Consider the following 20,477-nt stretch of genomic DNA (forward strand, 5'->3'; position numbering starts at 1 on the left):
GCCAAAATTTAATTAGCAAAACAAGAACACAGTTCTCAATTGTGGTGGAATTAATAACATTAATTCCAATAACTGTGTATGAGCATTTCACTTACACTGTGTCATACATTTGGTTTTTTTTTTTTTTTTTTTTTGGGGTTTTTTTTTTTTTTTTTTTGGTTTTTTTTTTTTTTTTTTGGTTTTTTTTTTTAATTTAGAAAATCACAAACTAAACTCAAGATGAACACTGTTAGGTAAACAGCACATATCCTACATTAACCTAGAACAAGCAACATTGTATGCCACCCACACTTAGTTTCAAAATTCTTCAGACATTCATGCAAAAACAAATAAAAAAAAATAAAAAAACTGGAAACACCTTTTCAGATTGGAGGATATAACCTGAAGCGTGCAATGATTCACCTCTACATGCAGTTTATATGTAATATAAATGACCACTCACAGATAATCAAATACTAGCATTGGATATTGCATACTGAATACTTTACAATTCTGATATTATTCTTTCCATGGAGGACATGGTGCAAATGTCACAATCATCTGGTTTATAGAAAAGCTTGCAGTTTACAAAAGTTATATATATATATATATATATATATAATGCTGCTACACCTCATTTGTGTAGAATATTTTTACAGTTCTCTCTATATATGATGTATAGATTTGTCCCTCAGTTTTTGACAGCATATACATCTCTCTCTCTCTCTCTCTCTCTCTCTCTCTCTCTCTCTCTCTCTCTCTCTCTCTCTCTCTCTCTCTCTCTCTCTCCATCTTTCCAAGTAGTTTTTTTAGTAATTTATCATGCTCTAATATTCTAAGTCATTCAGCATAATAGAATTATGCTCGTAAGTAACACCACACCCATTTTAAAAAGAAGACTAAACAGATTTTAATCTGGTATCTAAAATTGAAAGGTACTATTTTTAAATTAAAAATAAAATTTTACCAAACTAATGGAATATATAATGCTTAAATAATTTTTAATAATATCAAATACGTATTTTTTTTAAAAGCAGGCCCATAGAACAATATGTTAAAATACAATTAATCCACTATCATACACATCTGGATGAATTTCAATTATAAACAAATAATTTTCTATCATATCATCCCATAGAAGTTTATAGGATCCCCATAAAAATATACAAAATCGAAGAATCACTGTATTTTTTTTATGTATAATTTACTGATTTTCAATATGGAAATCATCACTACTAATTCAAAATTGTTGTCTTCTTGGAATTACAACATTAATAATGAAATCAGAAAGTAAAGATGTTAATTTAAATTTGAAGTGTTTAGTTATAACTCATAATTCAGTTCAACAACTTGTGCACCTGTGTGTATATTAGAACATAAGTTGAGTAATACAACTGGAGGGGATAAGGGAGGTAATTTGTTCTATCTGGATATAGTAGCAGCAGTCATTTCCTGTAAAATTCACTACATAATTTTATCTTAGACCTAAACTCAAAAGCCTAACTACTGCTAAAGTTTCTAGACGTACTGATGTTCCAACTATCCTACACTTAAAAATGCATATATGCATTTTTATTATTAAAAAAAATAATAATAATAAAATAACAGTACATTCTGGAAGATGAGAAATCCTATTTAAAACCATCCGTAGCACACCTTGTTTTTTTCTATAATTGGTTAGAGCAGCCATCTTAGGACCGAATGCCACGATCTGTTCCACCCAGTTCAAGCTGTCCTTTGCTAACCTCCAAATGTAGGAGTTGAAAGACTGATGGCTCGGTTTTCAATGATGGTTATCAAGGAGGATGATGATGATGATAAAATGACGCTCCCTCTTATTATCATCTTTCCTACAGCTTCCACATTAATCTCTACATGTATCAGCATAAACTATGAAATGAGATCATATAATCTGAGCAATGTATGACATTTTCACCTTGACTGCTGGGATCAATTCTTAAATGAAAATACAGTACTGCCTGTTAGATATAAAAAATACTGGAAATTAATATTAATTTTGCACACACATTTCTGCATGCAAAATACATATTTATAAAGGCAGAGCAACATCAAGTTAGGAAAATTTTCCTACTTTAAAACATAATAGTGCATTTTTTTCTTACAAGACAAATTAAACCACTTCTAGCAACTTGTTTCATCAACAGTAGTACAAAAATGGCTTCAGATCTATTTCCTGAGATTTTGGGATACTGAGTGACTAGTTCAGTAAAAACTTACCAACTTACTTTAACAAGTAATTAGCTACACTTGGAGTAAATGGCAAAACATGCACAGAATGAAATTTTAGGCCATGAAATTTTAAGGTAGGAATTCACATAAAAAGGAGACAAAAGGCACTCAAGTGGGTATATTGAAATGGTCTTTTAACAATGATAGATTGCTGTTGCAATGTACATGCCTCTTTATTATGAGCAGAAGTCAACGAGGCATGAACAAATATTTAATGTGCAGTGAGGCACAAGTCAGACTATGGTGAAGAATGTGGCCCATACTGCCAGGTGGCACATGTCCCAGTTGCTGAGGGATGCCACAAACCCTGGAAGAATGAGAATGGTCCAGAATAGCTGATATTCTGTGTGTTCAAAGATTGCTGAGGCCACAAAAAAGATGAGACGGTACACGATGCAGGCAGTTCCTGGAGGCTCACGCTAGCTTGTGGGGAGCAGCTAGCGTGAGCGTGGTGCTAGCAATGACGACCTCTTCTGAAATCTTTGTATTCTTGATAACTAACTGTCAGCTTTTCACTTTGGTAGCGGGTAAGACGAATGGATTTGCGCACTTCAGTGGTGATGATTCCTTTATAGCCTCCTTTACGTAGTAAAGAGTCTATCGTTTGTATGTGATCCCATCCTATATATATATAAAAATATATATAATAAAAATAAAACAAAGAATAGTTGTATTTATTTGCCACAATAAATGAAAATCTAATGAATTCCCTCCCGATAACCACCAATAAGCAGTTTCAATGAAGAATGAATGAAAATTGCCTTTCCACAGTTTGCTGCAATTTTCATAAAAGACATTCTGTAATCACACTTATAGATATGGTGTTTGGAAATGTAATCACCACAACTTGTGGGGGGATGGGGTGGATCAAGTTTGTTAATCAGGTTTTATTTTTGTTATAATGTTCATTAACTGAATGAGAAAAATATCTTAATATGCATACTGAATATAATGCAAATAATGAGTATTATTCTACATTTTTTATACTATTCAGATCAGTGATCCCCAACCTTGTCTGTGTAACTTGACAATAAAACAGCAATTTTTTTTGGTAAGCAACAATCCCATTAGGTTGTCATGGATGTGCTTATAACAACTTAACACATACTGAACATGTTAAGCATGAGTAAATATAATTACATTTATAAACCATTTAATAATACATTTGCATACATAGTTTCATATTTTTTGTGGTCTGTGGCCACAAAAAATATGAAACTTAAATATAAATATGGTCCATGGTTTCTACCTCAAATATAAGTGCTCTGTGTCTGAAAAAGGATTGGGAAACACTGATTTAGCTTGCTCAGCAAGTTGATTTCATGTGATTATAACAAAACTTTAATTTCTGATTATTATTTATTTTTATTTAAAAAAAAAGAACCCCTCAAACATGAAAGAACCTATATACTTAAGACTAGGCATGGTTTTAAGGTCAAGAAGATAGAAGAAGGTACTTGAATTTCTGTAGACTGTAATTTTCAGAAAAATACACATGAAGACAATTGTCTTCATGAGTTTGAAGCTGGATAGTAAATGAATGTTGACTAGTTTGGAAGAGAGAGAGAGCGAGGGATAGAGAGAGGAAATTACAGAAGCCAGTTCAGATGAACATTGCCCATGGAGGTATCTAGAGAAAAGAAAATACAGCAGAAATAGAACATCTATAAGACAGGGAGCAGAGAGACTTTGGGGGGACACCACCACAGATGTGGGCATAATATTTCATGGTAGGGCAGATTGTACAGAGTGAATATTGTTTAGAAGAAAAGTAAAGCCAAGAGTGAAAGAGAAACCCCAGTTTTTTAGATGCAGAGGAAACAATATTTAATGTGCTTGTGCCAAGAGAGATTAGAATTCGGGGTAATCTCTTAAATATGTGATCTTGTCTAGAAATCTGAGTGTCACCATATAGAAGAAGGAGCAGTAGAATCCTTTTTGCAAGGTATAAAACACGACTGAAACAATTAAGTTTTCTTTGCTCTGTTAGAGAATTACCTAGAGATGAACATTTAAGGAAATGGTGCTGGGTATTCAAGAAATTGAAGCTGCTTGTGCACTGCAAGGTTTCTCAAACTGGAAGGTGGAAATGTAATGTGCTGTCATCAGCAAATCTATGGATATGATTTTCAGTCAACAAAAGAAGTTCATTAATATATAAGAGGAAAAGATCAGGAGAAAGGACTGAACCTTGGGGAACACCAGCATTAGCAGAGAGGTCAGAAGATGGAAAGCCATCTACTATTACCTGCACAAATCACACTGCAAAAAATAGTCTGCAATCCAGAAAACGGAAACTTATTTAGAAGACCTTTATGCCAAACATGACAAGTCTTAGAAATGTCAAGAGCAACTCCCTGAGTTTCACCAAGCTTTTCCACTGAATTTGTTCATAGATGGATAACAAGCCAATTTATCACCAGTAGATCAACACTAACAGAATCCATATTGGTGATCATTTTTTAAGGTTTCAAAACAGTTTAGGAGTTGGCAATTAATGGATTTCTCCATTACTTTGGAAAGAGTATAAGTAAGTGCAATGGGATGTTAATTGGATTAGAGAAATTTGTTGCCCTTTTAAGGAATTGGTTAGATATGAAAAAATTTCCAAGCAGAAGGAAAAACACCAGTGTAAATAAGAAAGAGTAAAAAAAAAAAGTGATATAGAACAGGTCTATATATATCTCAGGACTTGAAACTTTCTTGGCATCAAGATTGTTTTAAAATTCTCCTGACATCCTTTTGATGGAAGACCACAGCATTGAGTGGAGTGTACTGGGAATGGCAGAAGGTGGTTTACCAAGATCATTGTTCTCCCCAGAAAATTTTCCAGTCAGATGGGGAAATGTAATACAGGCAACCCCTGTATAACATGGTTTCACCCTAACACAATTGATAAAGTGCAGCAATCCTCACACAGCACAGTACTTATATAACACGGTTAGAGAATTGTGGTAACCTCGCATAATTCGGTATTTTTGAGATTTTGTGTGGGGAAAAACTGCTATGATGTTGTATGTAATTTTTCAAAATTTCCTTTCTTTTTTTGTCAATCCCGCTTTTGGCTTGCTAATCGTTATGCAAGGGAAATAAAAAAAAAATTATTGGCAAATTCCCCTGTTAGGTTCTGTGCTATTGAACTTGTGGAAAGTCTAGTTAAAATTTTTTTTATTACTATTGGATAACATGCCAGGCCATCCAAAAGATTTAAGTCATCCAAACATTGAAGTAATGTTAGGTTCTGTGCTATTGAACTTGTGGAAAGTCTAGTTAAAAATTTTTTTATTACTATTGGATAACATGCCAGGCCATCCAAAAGATTTAAGTCACCCAAACATTGAAGTAATGTTCCTACCACCAAGTAAAACTTCTTTAATTATATCAAGGCATTATATCTACCTTTGACACTCATTACATTAGAAAATCGTTACAATGGATTTTGGAAAAAATTGATTCCGAATTGAATTGATAGAAAATTGAAGTGATGGAGGCATGGAAATATTTTTCAATTGTGGACTGTATTGGAATCATAGCTTTATCGCTCCAAGAAGTAAAACTGTCAACATTAAATGCATGTTGGAAAAATGTATGGCTAGAATCAGTTCATTCAGGGAATATGGTCGAACTAACAGAAAACAGAATCCATGCAATAGTAGAAGTTGCTAAGTCGGTAGGAGGGAAAGGTTTTGATGATATGACTACTGAAGCCCTTGTGGGTAGCACACGTGGTAGAATCGCCATCATCCCCACACTGGGTGGAAAAGACCTAAGTTTGAATGGGAGGAATTTTTATAGATCTTTTTAACAATGTGGCTGAGTTAGTTGGTCTCAGGCGAGAGTAGCATGGTCTTATTTTCTCCTGGAAACTGGGTTTATCGTCCAGAAAAATAGAAAATTGACCTCAGAACACAAGCAATTTGAACACACAGGGCAACATAAGCTTAGTTGCCAATGCTACTAAAAAAAAAAAAAAAAGATACGATTACCGAAGACATTCAAGGATTACTGATAGAAAGAGAGAGGTTGGTGAAGTGGATTTGGTGGAAATGGCATCGAAGGAAAATCAAATCAATTCAGAGGACGGAAATTTATTTATATTATGTGTGTATGCAGATGAAAATTCTGAACTTCCAAATTTTACACTAAAAAGTATATGAAAGGCATAAAGTTAGCTGAGCAATTAGAATCTTATTTTTTGAATTCAGTTTCTTCCACCAAAAGGAGCCCAAAATTCAAAAGGGAGCTTCAAAAATGCTTAGTTCCAAATGACTAAATTACAAAGATCTATCAAGCAAAAGCAAACAAACCCAGATTAATGATTTTTTAGAGCAGAAGATACACGAAATCTACAATGGTGTATTTTTGTCAGTTTTGTTAATGAAATGATGTATTTTTGTTAGCTCTTGGAACGTAACCCCCCCCCCCCCTTTTGTACTGGCTCTTAGTCCTGTATAACATGGTTATCTGTACTTCACAATATTATAAAATTTTCTGTTATTTATAAATTTGACTTAAGCAATACAGAGCAAAAATTAATTGCATAATTTAACATTATATGCTCCTGTCGCATTGACTTCAATCGCATAGTATGTTTGAATGAATATTGATCAAGATCAGTGAGCAATACCATACGGTACCGCTTAAATTTTAGCTGGGGTCAGTTAAATTCACCGAGACATTGCATCCATTCGATAGATCCTGGGGAGAACAAGTTAAAAGAAAAGTAGAATGACAGTAAGTTGGCTTTATTTTTAGCCCAGGAGGCAAAAAAACTATCATTGAGCTATTCTCATTTATAAACAAAACATTATGTTAATAATAAAATAATAATTAATAAAGTAATAGTTTATAAATAAAATAAAACTATTCTCATTACATTAATACAATACCAACTGCTGAACACTGTTCCACTAGCAGCACACCTTACTTGTTACTTATGATAACCAATTATATAATATCGGTGTTTAGATACACCATAGACACTCTTAAAAAAACTACTAAATAGTTGTTGTGGGCATCATTTGCTCTTTCTCATATTGTGCTCTGCCTTCACGACGAGTTGCCATGATACTGCACTAACTCAAATAAGTAACGCTTCACTAATAGAGAAGACTATTGTTACTTATTCTCAGTGAGTACCACCACCCAGACATGTTTCAAGGCTATTGGCCTATCATCAGTGGGTGGGCAGGTACCCTAGTATTGCAGACATGACGACCCAGTTGTGAAGTTAATCGCACAATATGAGAGATGCCAAAAGGTGTATAAGATAATATTTAAAATAATTAAATGCACATGGCATAATACTTTAAGAGTTTGGTATCTAGTATAGAGTTTGGTAAAAAAAAGATAACCAATTATGTAAAATAACAGTATACATGACTGTTAGCAATGTACTATACAGTTAAACTTCATTTTAGTGTCATTAATTGGACTATGATATTCTTGAAATTATAACTGTTAACCCCAATTCTCTATGTTTCTGTCAATAAGGTTATTTTTAGTTTGTAAGAAAAACATGTTACACAGTCAACTGAAGAAAACTGTAAGGAATATTTATGGAAAATCAGTAGAACAACTTGAAAGACAAGTTATATAGAGTGAAACTGTTGGATTACTGCCATCTCAAGAGCTTTGGTGTGTAGTATGACAAAAGAAATCAAAAGATAACAACCACTGGCAAAGGTGGTAAAATGAATTGGTATTACCAATCAGCATAAGGTAATGAATGTATGAATTCACAAAATCAGCGATACATCAAAAACACACATGCCTATTTTTAATGCCTTACCACAAATTACTTGCTGACAGAGTTAACTACATTATCAAGAGAAACAATCATATAGTGCACACGCACAAGATTACTTTTCAAATACTGTATTGCTGTTAAGTTTACTAGAAAGTTTGACCTTACAGCAGAGATATGTAATTTTGAAATGATCTTGCAACAAAAAAAAAAAAAAAAAAAAAAAAACAGCACAAATTAAATAGAGATGGGAGATATAAAAGGAGTGTAACTCCTTAAAGTAAGCTGATAGCCATCAGCAATAGATAAAAAACAAAACTGATGTACAATAGAGAATATATATTTGAATGCAAATGTGGAAAATTAAGGTTTGATTCTAAATTTAACATCATCACCTAGTAATTAATAATAACCAAGCTAAAACCTATAAAACTAATTAAATGTATAAAAATAATTAAAGACTATTGTATTTACATACTGATAGGCTGTTCACTGGGACCAAAGCTGATCAATGAATAAGCATTAGGTAATTAGCAGAACTACTACCCTGTTTCTGTACCAGCATTAAAAAGGACTAAATATGAAAGCTTTGAATAACACCTTACTTATATACTACTGTTAAACTACCGGTGATATATTACTGTTTAAAATTAGGGCAGATTTCACCATATTTTAGCATAAAGGGAGTTGATGCTACTTGGCCACTGGTTACTGGAATACAACAAAAGTCTCTCCCTAATGTACAAAATATTGTTTAAAACATTTTTATTAATGGCAATAACACAGCATCACAACTAAATAAGTTATTAAAAACTTTCATATTGAGGCCTAAATAATGCTAGTATGAGGTTCACAAAAATAGATTGTAGTTTTACTAATTACTTATTATTTAAGCATTGATATGGGTGTGGTCCCAGTCAAAGTGCCAATCACTATGTATATACAGTAATTAGTCTTAATTTTTTAATTAGTTTTATACCTTTAGCTTGATTATTTTTAGCTTATTCAGTATGCATATATCCCCCCCCCAATTTAACAGTATTATGTCTATTTTTTTAGATTTACTACTGATTGTTGATATTATGGACATTAAATTTAGGATCAAAACTTAAATTTTCCACATGCACACTAATAGATTGTTTTATGGTTAAATTCAAAACAGCAAAAATTATGCAAAGAAGAAAGCTTATACAACATTGACAAAAAAAAAAAAAAAAAAAAACACCTCTTCCCACATCACCTGTGCATTCCTTCTAATAATTTGTCTAGTTTTTTCTTAAACTTATTCAAACTATCCACTTCAAGAGTAAGAATGCTCTCAACATCTAGATTACTCAATCCATTCAACACCTCAAACAGGTTTCCTTCCACACAGGTATCTAATTTTCAGACACTACAATTTGCAGAACTGAAGCCTTTTATGTTAAAAGTACCCTTTTGTATTCCTCACACTAATCTCATTGCTCTTCTACATACCCATTCCAACTGATCCACATCCTTTGTAAAAGGAAACTACCAGACCTATATGCAATACTCAAGATGTAGCCAAACCACTGCCTTATACAAAGGGATAATGACCTCCTTATCTTTGCTAGCAAAACCCCATGAGGTGTCCTGACAGCCTGTCTGCACTACTCAAAGAACTTCATATCTAACTGCACAATTGTCCCCAGATCTTTTTCATTTTCCACTATCCTGAGTGCAGTACCACACAGTTGGTACGTTAATCTCAAATTACTGCTACCCATATGAAGTAACTGACATTTGTCAACATTAATCTTCAATTGTCACTTCTTGGCCCACCTGCCTAATTTACCTACTAGATCTTATTGCAGTAACATACCCTGATTACCATCATTAACCACAGTGCCAGTCTTCGTATTACCCACAAACTTAGACAACGAGCTTGATATGCCTTCATCGATACCATTAATAAATATTGAAAACAGTAAGGGTTCAGCAACAAACTCTGAGGGACATCACAAATAACATTAGTCCAGGAAGAGGAGTGTCTATCCCATTTAGGATGAAATTATTCAAAGGATCACCACTCAACCAACCCTTTATGCACAGTATTAACTTGCCCATAATGCCACACTGTTCTAATTTGTACAGTGGTCTTTTGTGCGGAACAGTATAGAAAGTGTCATTGAAATCTAAGTATATGATGTCAAAATTATATTTTGCATCCAGTTTCGTCACTATTTCATTGTAGCTAATCAGTTGGTTAGATAATGATTAACAAATCCATGCTGTAATTTCCATATACCTCTACCTCCATTCCTATCAAGATGATCCTTCAATACTTTAATGACTGACTCCATTAGTTTCTATGACAGAAGTCAAGCTTACAGGTCTATAACTGCTCACTTCACCTTTTGATTCCCCCATCTGAATCCAAGGATATGCTTGTAATTATGAGCAAAATGTGTACTTGTCTCTCTTGCTGCTTATTTTAATATAATTGGAGAGATCCCACCAGCCCCAGGTGTCTTGTTTACTTTTAGCTTCTCCAATATTTTTTTAAGTTATCACAATCTTTTAGCTGCCAGTTATAAATGATTAGCTTCTGGTGTTCCCATCCCTAAAACCTTCTTCACAGGTGAATGTGAATGAAAAACAACCTGAACAGGCCATTAATAATTATGCTATTCATATCTAGCATGCCAATATGATTCTTCTCTTTCTTTCTAGTGTTAACATGAGCAAAAAATTCTTTGCTATTTTTCTTTGCATTCTTAGCCAAAGACTTTTCATAATCTGCTTTAGCCTGCCGAATTCCCTCAGTGACTTGGGTGTACTTGCTGTAGTACTCCATGTTCCCTAATAATTTATAATCATCCCATGCAATTTTTTCCTCTGAAACTAGTTTCATAAGTTCATCTGATATCCATTTATGTCTAAACCTTGAACAATATTTGTTTGTTGGTATAAAAACCTTAAAAGCTTCTATAATTACTTCCCTGAACACTTCCCATTTATCATTTGCAGTTGTTAACAATGTAAGCTAGTCCCACAGAAAAGCATAGTAGCCTCTATGATTACTTCCCTGAAAGCTTCCCATTTAGCATTTGCAGATGGTAATAGCATTCAATTGGTCCCACCGAAAGGAATTTAAAACTGGCTAAGACCACTGTAATCATCCTTTATGAAAGCAAAATCCCTTTGTTTTACTCTTGACATATCTTTAAGTAGATCCTCATCAATATATTATGATCACTATTGACTATTTCTTGTTTTATCTGAAGATTCTTAATGCATGATGAGTCAATATTGATAATAGGATCAAGAGAAGAGAGGAGATAAAATTACTTTCTCTTGTTGTCTCTCTAATATGCTACTGGAGAAAGCAGTCATCCAATAAATTCAGAAATTTTTTTCTATATGAAAGTGACCATTTCTTCTACTGTGCAAGTGACACCAATACAATACACTTAATACTTGGAAAGTTAAGGTTCCTCATTATAAGACATCAATTCACTTCTATTTGTCTATGTAATTGTAGTTTCCACTGCTATGTCACACCAAACAACTCCACACTGCACTGTCACCAACATCTACTGGGTGCACAGCTTTAGATTCTACGGGCTTCTTAATGAAGAGCATAAGTCCCCCTGTCCTTCCTTACATAATAAAGTCTAGTTCATAATGCAGCCCACCACTCTGAGCCATGGTTTAGTCCAATAAACAGTTATACTACTCAAAAGTAAGGAGGTAATTGCAGAAACAGAACCCAGTCCAATCCTAGAAATCATCTTCAATAGGACAAATGACTATTCATCTTCGAAGCAAGAAGCCTGTTCATCGGTGTTCATCTCCCTCCACCTCCATCATTACAATGAACTTCTCAGGGGTGAATGATTCTTTTTTCCTATACAGAAATTTCACTCTAATGAATATTGCTGAAAATAATTTCAAAGGACTCTTTATTTGCATAGGTAAATCATGCTGCATCTTCCTAATGTGTATAAATTATATATATAATTATTACAGTATTTATATAATTATATAAATATGCATACACAAGGGGATATTGAAAATTTTGTAGCCCTATACAGATATAACGACAATAAAATTGTGAATATCTTGTTTGGTTATGACCCTTGCAGTGGGTGACCAATAGCAGTCTAACTGCCAAGAAAACATTGATGAAATACACAATATGATGACAGACTCGTGATTATCAATCCACAAAACAGTACAGGCTATAAGCATCTCATATGAATGGGTGAAACAATATCCTGACAAAAGAATTGAGTTCAAGGTTTTGTGCAATATGGGTCCCATGACTTTCAGACACCTGGCAAAAAGCAGTTTTGTACAAGACTTCCTTATGATAGTTGGTGTATTACAAAGCAGAACTAGGAAATTTTTGGCAAGATTTGTAACCACGAACAAGACGTGGATCTGCCACAAATAGCTAGCAGAATAGAATAACTAGCTACCAAGCTCTATAGCCCACATACTTGAGGTCCCTACTTGTATGAGCAGCTTCTGCTAATCTCATCAGGCACATCATCCATTTTTGGGCCTTTTAAAGAAGCTCAATCTTGTTATTTTTGATGTGGTCTACATATCTGGAGACAATATTCTCAGTGAAGTTTCATAATTGTTTTATATAGTGGAAGTATGAACTCCCTATCTCTACAAGCAAATGTTCAATAAATCATCAATGACACCACAAGCCTTCCTCTCTACTTGTTTGCATTATATCAAGAGCTTTGTATCTGCCTGGATCAGAACTACTAAATAAACCTTGCATTTTGCAGCATTAAGACAAAGCTGACACTAATCCAACCATTGCTGAAGGCTATCCAAGTCATACTAGAGGAGTGTTGCCTGGTTCTGGCAATTACCACACTCCCAATCTTTACACCTGCAAATTGACAACATGTCTCACATCCCTTCATCTAGGGTAACCACATTTTTCTTAGAGAAACTAGGACATTCCCATTTTTAAAAAGAGGACAAAACTAGGACATTTTAAACTTTTTTATTAACAAAAAATTATGAACGTAATATGATTTATTGATAAAATAGAAATTTCTTTCGATAAAATAAAACAGACATTCTTTTAAAAATACATTTAATACTTTTAAAAAAATTAATATTTTCTAAGATTTTCGGCTGTTTAGTTATTTGATCTTAAAATTCTTGGCATTTCTTTTTCATATTATGTGTAGTAAACAATAAGCCTTTATTTACTTCAAACTGTAACAGGTTTCTTCCCTTGTGGTCATTGAATGTTCATCAATGAAGACCGAATATAGAAGGAATAAATACTATAATTTTTAATAATTCAGAACTTAATTCTAAAGTTTGACAAAAAAACACATTCCTTATGTGTTTTTTCATCAATTTCATCAGTAGTTCATCAATTACTTATTTTTTCCATGAATTTTATACCATGAAATTAACTGAACAGCCTTGAAGAATGGATAGGGTGACTATATATTTTTTATGAAAACTAGGATAGCAGAGGAAGAAATTAATTTTAGGAAGAATACAAAAATAGGACTGTAAATTTTTTTATTGCAAAAGATAAAAAACAGAAAATAGTGGCAAACTAAAATACATCTTGTTGACATAAAAATTAAATAGGTATTCTTTTAAATAAACATTTAATAAATCATTGAAATTAATATTTACTCGAAGATAAAATTTCTGCTAAAACTTTTGGTTCATTAATTATGTGGGTGTAAAATTCTTCACATGTCATTTGCATATTATATATAGTAAATAATATTCCTTTAACAGCTTCAATTTTTAATTGGTTTCTTTCCTTTGTCCAGTGACAATTTATCAATGAAAATACATGTTCAAGATTTGCATTGTGGCCAAATACACAAAAGATGAATTGTACAATTTTTAGTAACTCTGAAGTTAATGCAGAAGTTTTACTTTGTTTAAAAAACATCACCCATTTCTCATTTGCAGTTAATGTATTCCATTTCTCATTTTCTTGTTGTGTTTCCAAGAATAACTTTAAATTATGCCATTGATCAAACAGTTTTACATCATCGACTGCGACTCCCTTCTCACAAAGATATTCTAAGCAGGAATGAACATTGTCCCAAGAAGGAATTTCTGCCAAATCGATCCACTCTAAGATTTGAAACTCATCTAATGGTTTTAACCATGATTCAATATATTTTAAAGTACGGCCATACAAATTCTCAATTTCAACTCTAAACTGTGTGACTTCATTTTCCTTACCCTTTTCTGTCGCAATTTTTGGTATTGAGCACACTTTTAACAAAAGAAATTTATTGGTTTTCCTCTCCTTGAGCAAATGAAAAACAGTCTTAAGAATTTTCCGCACTTCAATTATTGAAATACAGTCTCTTTCAGTACGTTTTATATTTTCTTGAAAGACTGACATGAATGAATGAGTGAATGAAAGGTATGCCTCATTCATATCATCTTCAAAAAATGTTTGCAATATTGCTGGTGAATCTTCCAGTGACAGAAAATAGGATTTAAACCCTTCATAAAGTTCTAAAATGCGATTTATGGCTGGAAAGAGAGATAACCATCGTGTTTTGGTGTAGTATAAAGGTTGCTTATACTCTGTCTCTACAAAATTGCAAAAGTCCTTTAGTGATTCAACTCTCAAAGTATAAATAGAGAAATGATTGTAGATTACCCTAACCAGCATTTCTATACTGACTGGTAGCCCATCAAAACTATAATGTATAGTATTATTTAACACGTGTGCTGGACAACCAATTCCAATTAATTTATCATTAAGTTTTTCTTTTAGTTTAAAATACACATTATTTCTTCCAGCTCTTTTGACACCACCGAAGTTAGTATTACAGTTATCACCAGAAAAAGAGATACATTTAGTTATGTTCTTTTTTGTTAAAACATCACATATCATATTTGCAATTTTGTGTGATTGCTCATTGGGTTGATTAATTATATCTAATAATTTACATTTAGTTCCACTGTTTTGATAGTCAAAGTACTGAATTAAAATTGGGAATATTTTCAGTGAACCATGATTGCTAGCATCTGTTGAAATGCTTTTATATGGTATGTGGTTTATGATTGCCTCAGCCCTGCCACACATTTTTTGACAAATATGTGAATCAGGAAACATTCTTTTCATTAGGGGAATCCAACAATCCAGCGAGCGGTATGATTGGTGATGCATTACTGTATGATATGCTGCCACGCCTTCAGAAGCTCTGATGAGGTTAACATCCTTGTTAGGTACAATAAATTTTTCCAAAACATTTGATGAAGCCGATGCACATCTGGTGTTACGCTTATGTTTTTCTGAACATTTGTTCAGATGTTCTTTCAAATCAAGTTTTCCTTTATTTGCAACAGAAATAACACTATTGCAAATGATACAGATTACATCGTGTTTAGTTTTACCTTTCTTGAATGAAGGATGTTCTTGAAGCATTTCATTAGTTACTATGCACTTCCTTTTTCCCATGTTTTTGCAGCAATACTGCATACCATACATTGCTTTCTTTTGAAAAACAGTAGCAACTACTTACGTTTTATGTTTTTGCCAGAGACAAAAACATAAAACGATACTTTGATATTATCGATGTTTTTGATGCAATAGTGCGTACTGCGGCACTTTTCTGTTATAGCCACCATAACTTCTGCGCTATCTATTGGCAGCCGCGTAAGCTATAGCGCTCTCCATTGACAGCAGGCACGGTGGATATAACAGAAAAGTACCTGTACTGTATGTACCATAATTTGTTTGGGTATCACTCACATTCTTATAAGTGATGCTTAAATGAATACAGAGGTTGTAAAAATTTAAAGTGAATGTAAATCTCGAGATGTAAATAGAAAAACTAGGACAAACGAAGACAAATTTTAAAAAACCGCAAGGACGTTCGAGGACACTTAAATAAAAAAGAGGACACGTCCTCAGAAACCTGGACGTATGGTCACCCTACTTCATCAATGTTTTTGAGAAAACTGGAAACAACAGAGTCTCAACAACACAAATTCTTGAAGGACCCCAACTTCTATGACAAGACCAACCAATGTGAAGAGTAACCATTAATCACAACTGCCTATCTCCTGTATTCCACTTAAGGATCTTACCCATAATCCATCCTATATGGGAGATCACAATAACCATACAGGACTAGGCTGAACATTTTGCTAAAGTTCAAATAAGCAATGTTGAAATTAGTTTCTACATACAACTCATGACTGACAACATCAAAATAGTAAACCACATTAGTTAAACAAGATTTTACCATTTACAAAAAAAACTGTTTTTTCAACCATTTTGCAGAGCCAGGGATTGGTGACTGAAACAAACAAAGGTGCCTCCCACCCCAAACTAATAAATTTTAAGATCGGCAAACTTTGAGTAACAGGATTTGACTGTATTATTTTCTTTTGTTAATTTTTTTCTATGATCCTTATCATTTTTCAAAGCTATTTAGTATAGTTTTGATTTATATTATACATATTATTATTTTCTTTAGTTAGTTTGCCTGATGCATTAGTATAACAGACATCACTTCAAAAATACTTTCCACTTCCCTGAGTGTAGTACGATACAGTTGGTACATTTCTCTTCGGTTATTGGTACCCACATGCAGTACTTCGCATTTGTCAATGTTAAACTTCAGTTGCCACTTCTCAGCCCATTTGCTCAACTTATCTAGATCCAGTTGGAGTAGCATACTGTCATTACCATTGTTAACAACCCTGCCAACCTTTCTATCATCTGCAAACTTGAACATTAAACCTGATATACCTTCATCAATAGCATTGATAAATATACAAAACAACAATGAGCCCAACACTGAACCCTGGGAAACTCCACTAATAACATTTGTCCACGGAGAGCAGTGTCCATTGATTACCACTCTCAGCTGTCTCCCACTCAACCATCCTTTTATCCACTGTAGGCAACTTACCCTTAATGCCATATCTCTCCAATTTGTACAGCAGTCTTCCATGTGCAACAGTATCAAAACCTTTCCTGAAATCCAAGTATATGATATCAAAATTATTTTTTTCATTCAGCTCCTTTGTGACCACATTATAGTATCCAATCAAATTGGTCTTGTCTGATCCCTTTAACAAACCCATGCTGTGTCGTAACTATTACTGCAGTCTTGTCTGGATGATCCTGTAATGATTCTTTAGCCAGTGATTCCATTATTTTCTCCAGAACACAAGTTAAACTAACAGGTCTGATTGGTGATACATTTGCACACCTCCAGTCCATGGGGACCTCCCCTGAGTCCAAGGAAGCTCTCATAATTATGGCTAAGGGTTTGCTTACTTCCTTTGCTGCCTCCTTTAATATAACTGGATAGATCCCATCCACCCCAGGTGCCTTTTTTATGTTTAACTTCAACAATTTCTCCTCCACTTTGCTATCAGTTATTACAAAATCACTTAGTTCCCTGTTAGAGTCTGATAAACTTCTGGCACTCCCCTCATTGAATACCTCCTCATGTGTGAATGTAGATGCAAAATACTCATTTGGTTTATCAGCTACCTGAGCATGATCATCAATAGTCAACCCATCTATGTTAAGTGGTCCAATCTGATTAATCCCTTTCCTTCTAGAGTTTACATAAGTAAAGAACTCATTGCTGTTTTTCTTAGTATCCTTTGCCAAGGATTTCTCGTAATCTGCCTTCGCCTGCCTAACCTCTTTTGTGACTTGATTACAGACTAGTTTATATCTGCCATAAGCTTCTGTGTTACCCGATACTTTATATGCATTGCACACATTTTTCTTCTCTGCCACAAGCCCCATTAGTTCATCTGACATCCATTTAGGCCTAAACCTTGAACAGTATTTCTTAGTTGGAATGAAAAGCCTAGTAGCCTCCACAACCAAGTCCCTGAAGGCTTCCCATTTAGAATTCAACGTTGATAACATCATCAGTTGATCCCACTTCACAGAATTTAAAAAAACTGTCTGAGACCCTGTAGTCACCTTTACAAAAGCAATAGCCCTTCCCTTTAGCCTTGATGGTAGTTACATCTTTAAGTAACTCCCACATCAGTACATTGTGATCACTGTCACCCAGTGGTTTCTCTATCTGCAAGTTCTTAATGCATGAATAATCACTGCTGATAATCAGATCAAGAGTATCACTCCCTCTAGTTGCCTCTCAAACATGTTGCTGTAGAAAACAGTCATCCAATAAATCCACAAAAGTCATGCTAGTGTGCAAGTGACTTTAATTTGATTTGGGTTTTATTGGTGCATTAGCAACTAAGGCTATAATGCGCCTGTGTGCAAGTGACCAACCCACAAGTTCCAATCGATATCTGGAAAGTTAAAATCCCCCATTATAAGACATTCTGATTTACTGGCCCACTATTTCTCTGCAGAATTGCTACTCATCAGATTCATTAGCCTATAACACACACCTACTCTCATTTTTCCCAAATTAAAATTCTATGTGAGCAAAACTGATGAATATGTACTAAAACTAGTAAGTGATCTATTACCCATAATGCAAATTAAATGCTCTAAACACAGCCATTTATATTCATTTTTACTAAAAGTTAATTAATTGAAACATATGTATAATACTAATAAATAAAAAAACCATCAGTAAACAGCCCTCTGTATAGTGGAGACTTTCTTTTGACCTAATGGTGTCTGTTTTAGAGAGGTTTCACTGAACTATGGTGCATGGTTTTTCAGTTTTATTTAAAAAACGTTTTGGCAATATGCTTAAAACAGTGTCTCCAGAAATATAGTAAATATTATTGTGGGTTTTACTACATATTTATATAATTTTTATAAACCCCCACATCCCACCCAGGTACTATGCTTTGATAATGAAGCTTAGTTTGGCATTAACTATATACACACTACAATAAAAATGGCTGAAATAAAAAATTAATGGAAAAAATGACACAAAATCAAAATTTAAAAAAATCTGTGATTGCAAAAAAAAAAAAAAAAAAAAAATTGAGACGGGAAGAGCTGTGTTGGGGGGGGGGGGATGTGACTGAATTAATAATAATAATGCTAGTACAGATAAATTCTGTTTTGCATACATCAGTGACAAACGGTATTATCTGCAATTTCAACTCCTTGTTTCTTGCTCTGACTTCATCCTTGAAATGAAATCCCCTTCACTTTGTAGAAATGAAGTCTTTTGTTCCTTATTCCGCTCTGAACTCTTGTCCATTATCTCAATCTAATCTTGGTTTTTCAGAAGAATAAATCTTATAACAAGTAACAAATTAAAAAATCTCAGCATATCCAAAAGAAGGAAAAACTAGTCACTTGTCCAGATTTTATAGTCCCTCACCAAAGTGTTTGATATTTTCAATACAAGTAATGGGAGCATATGCACCAGCAAACTCATCTAAGCATCTTAACCTTTACTCAATTTAATCAAAGTAGCCTACTCAAAATATTTTAATTACAGGTAAAGACTTATGTTAGCATTTTCAAAAAGAAAAACGTTCACATCTTTTATGATACTATGAAATATTAATGTCTTATTTTAATATTGATAAAGGAAAACTGAGATACCTTCTACATTACTATAAGATATTAACATATAATATTCTACAAATTTTTTGTAATATAATCAATACATCAAAAATTATATGGACAACACACCTTGTTCTGGAGCAACTTCAGGAAGATAGGTGGCAGTGCGTCTGGAACCTTTTTCTGTGGTAAATTCTATTCTGATACCGTGAACACCAACCTAAATATGACATTAATATGTATAATCACAAATATGATAAAATTTGCAAGGAGTACATACCTTGGATAAAATCTAGATCTCTGTAGATTCACATCATATAATATCTATTAAACCATTTTGCATATGCCATTAGTTCTATTCGGTGTTGAGACTAGCAGGAAAAAAAACAACAAACCTCAAGTTTTAAAATTGTAAATTCACTAAACTGAATGAAACCCGTTTTTTGCAGCAAGCTTGAAGTCACATACTAGGGACCAGCAAAATTATGCAATGCTGAAAGTGCATTTAAAGAATTTATATAAGCTTCCAGTTACTATTATCATGGCAATGCACAGATTATGAGAATAATTTGTTGTTAATAAATCCAAACCTGCAACTTTGTGGTTGTTTATTTCATATCTGCTAGAATATTTATTGAAAAATGCAAGTAGTATGCTTAATATTTCATTGATAGCAAAGAAAGAAGGGGAAAAAAAAAAAAAAAAAAACCCTCTTAGAAAGTGTAACCAGCTACTGAAATGGTTTCCAGAGTGTGTGGACCACTGAGCTATTATATTATCTTTAATAAGCCTTCAATTATATGATTAAATTTTTATAAACAGTACTTATCCAAGAGTAATTATTGTAATGTTCAGTTTCTCCCCATCTCAACTGGAATTAGTGGCAAATGATGCCAGTTAGCAAGTTTATAAACGCGTGCGTGCGCACACACTACTAACCTAATTTGCTGCCATCTGTTTCGTAAAATGTACAATAAAAACAAAAAAAATACAGCTAAAAATATTTCCTCAGAAGGGGAACCAACTCCG

At 33.5% G+C, this 20,477-nt stretch overlaps 1 protein-coding gene across 1 annotated transcript in view; it reads right to left on the reverse strand.

Moving 5' to 3' along the window:
- Positions 1 to 1,256: 1,256 nt before the first annotated feature.
- The window catches only part of LOC150090659 (nuclear protein AMMECR1-like), a 141,089-nt gene continuing 121,868 nt past the window's right edge, over positions 1,257 to 20,477 (reverse strand). Inside the window, exons 4-5 of the mRNA XM_090379323.1 lie at positions 19,578 to 19,668; positions 1,257 to 2,850 (exon numbers count right to left, since the gene is read on the reverse strand). Of these exons, the coding sequence (XP_090235449.1) occupies positions 2,684 to 2,850; positions 19,578 to 19,668 (258 nt within the window). The 3' untranslated portion in view covers positions 1,257 to 2,683. The remainder of the gene's footprint in view (positions 2,851 to 19,577; positions 19,669 to 20,477) is intronic.

Source organism: Mastigoproctus giganteus, chromosome 1, assembly GCF_048544385.1.
Source record: "Mastigoproctus giganteus isolate SK-2022 chromosome 1, ASM4854438v1, whole genome shotgun sequence".
NCBI classification, from domain to species: domain Eukaryota; kingdom Metazoa; phylum Arthropoda; class Arachnida; order Uropygi; family Thelyphonidae; genus Mastigoproctus; species Mastigoproctus giganteus.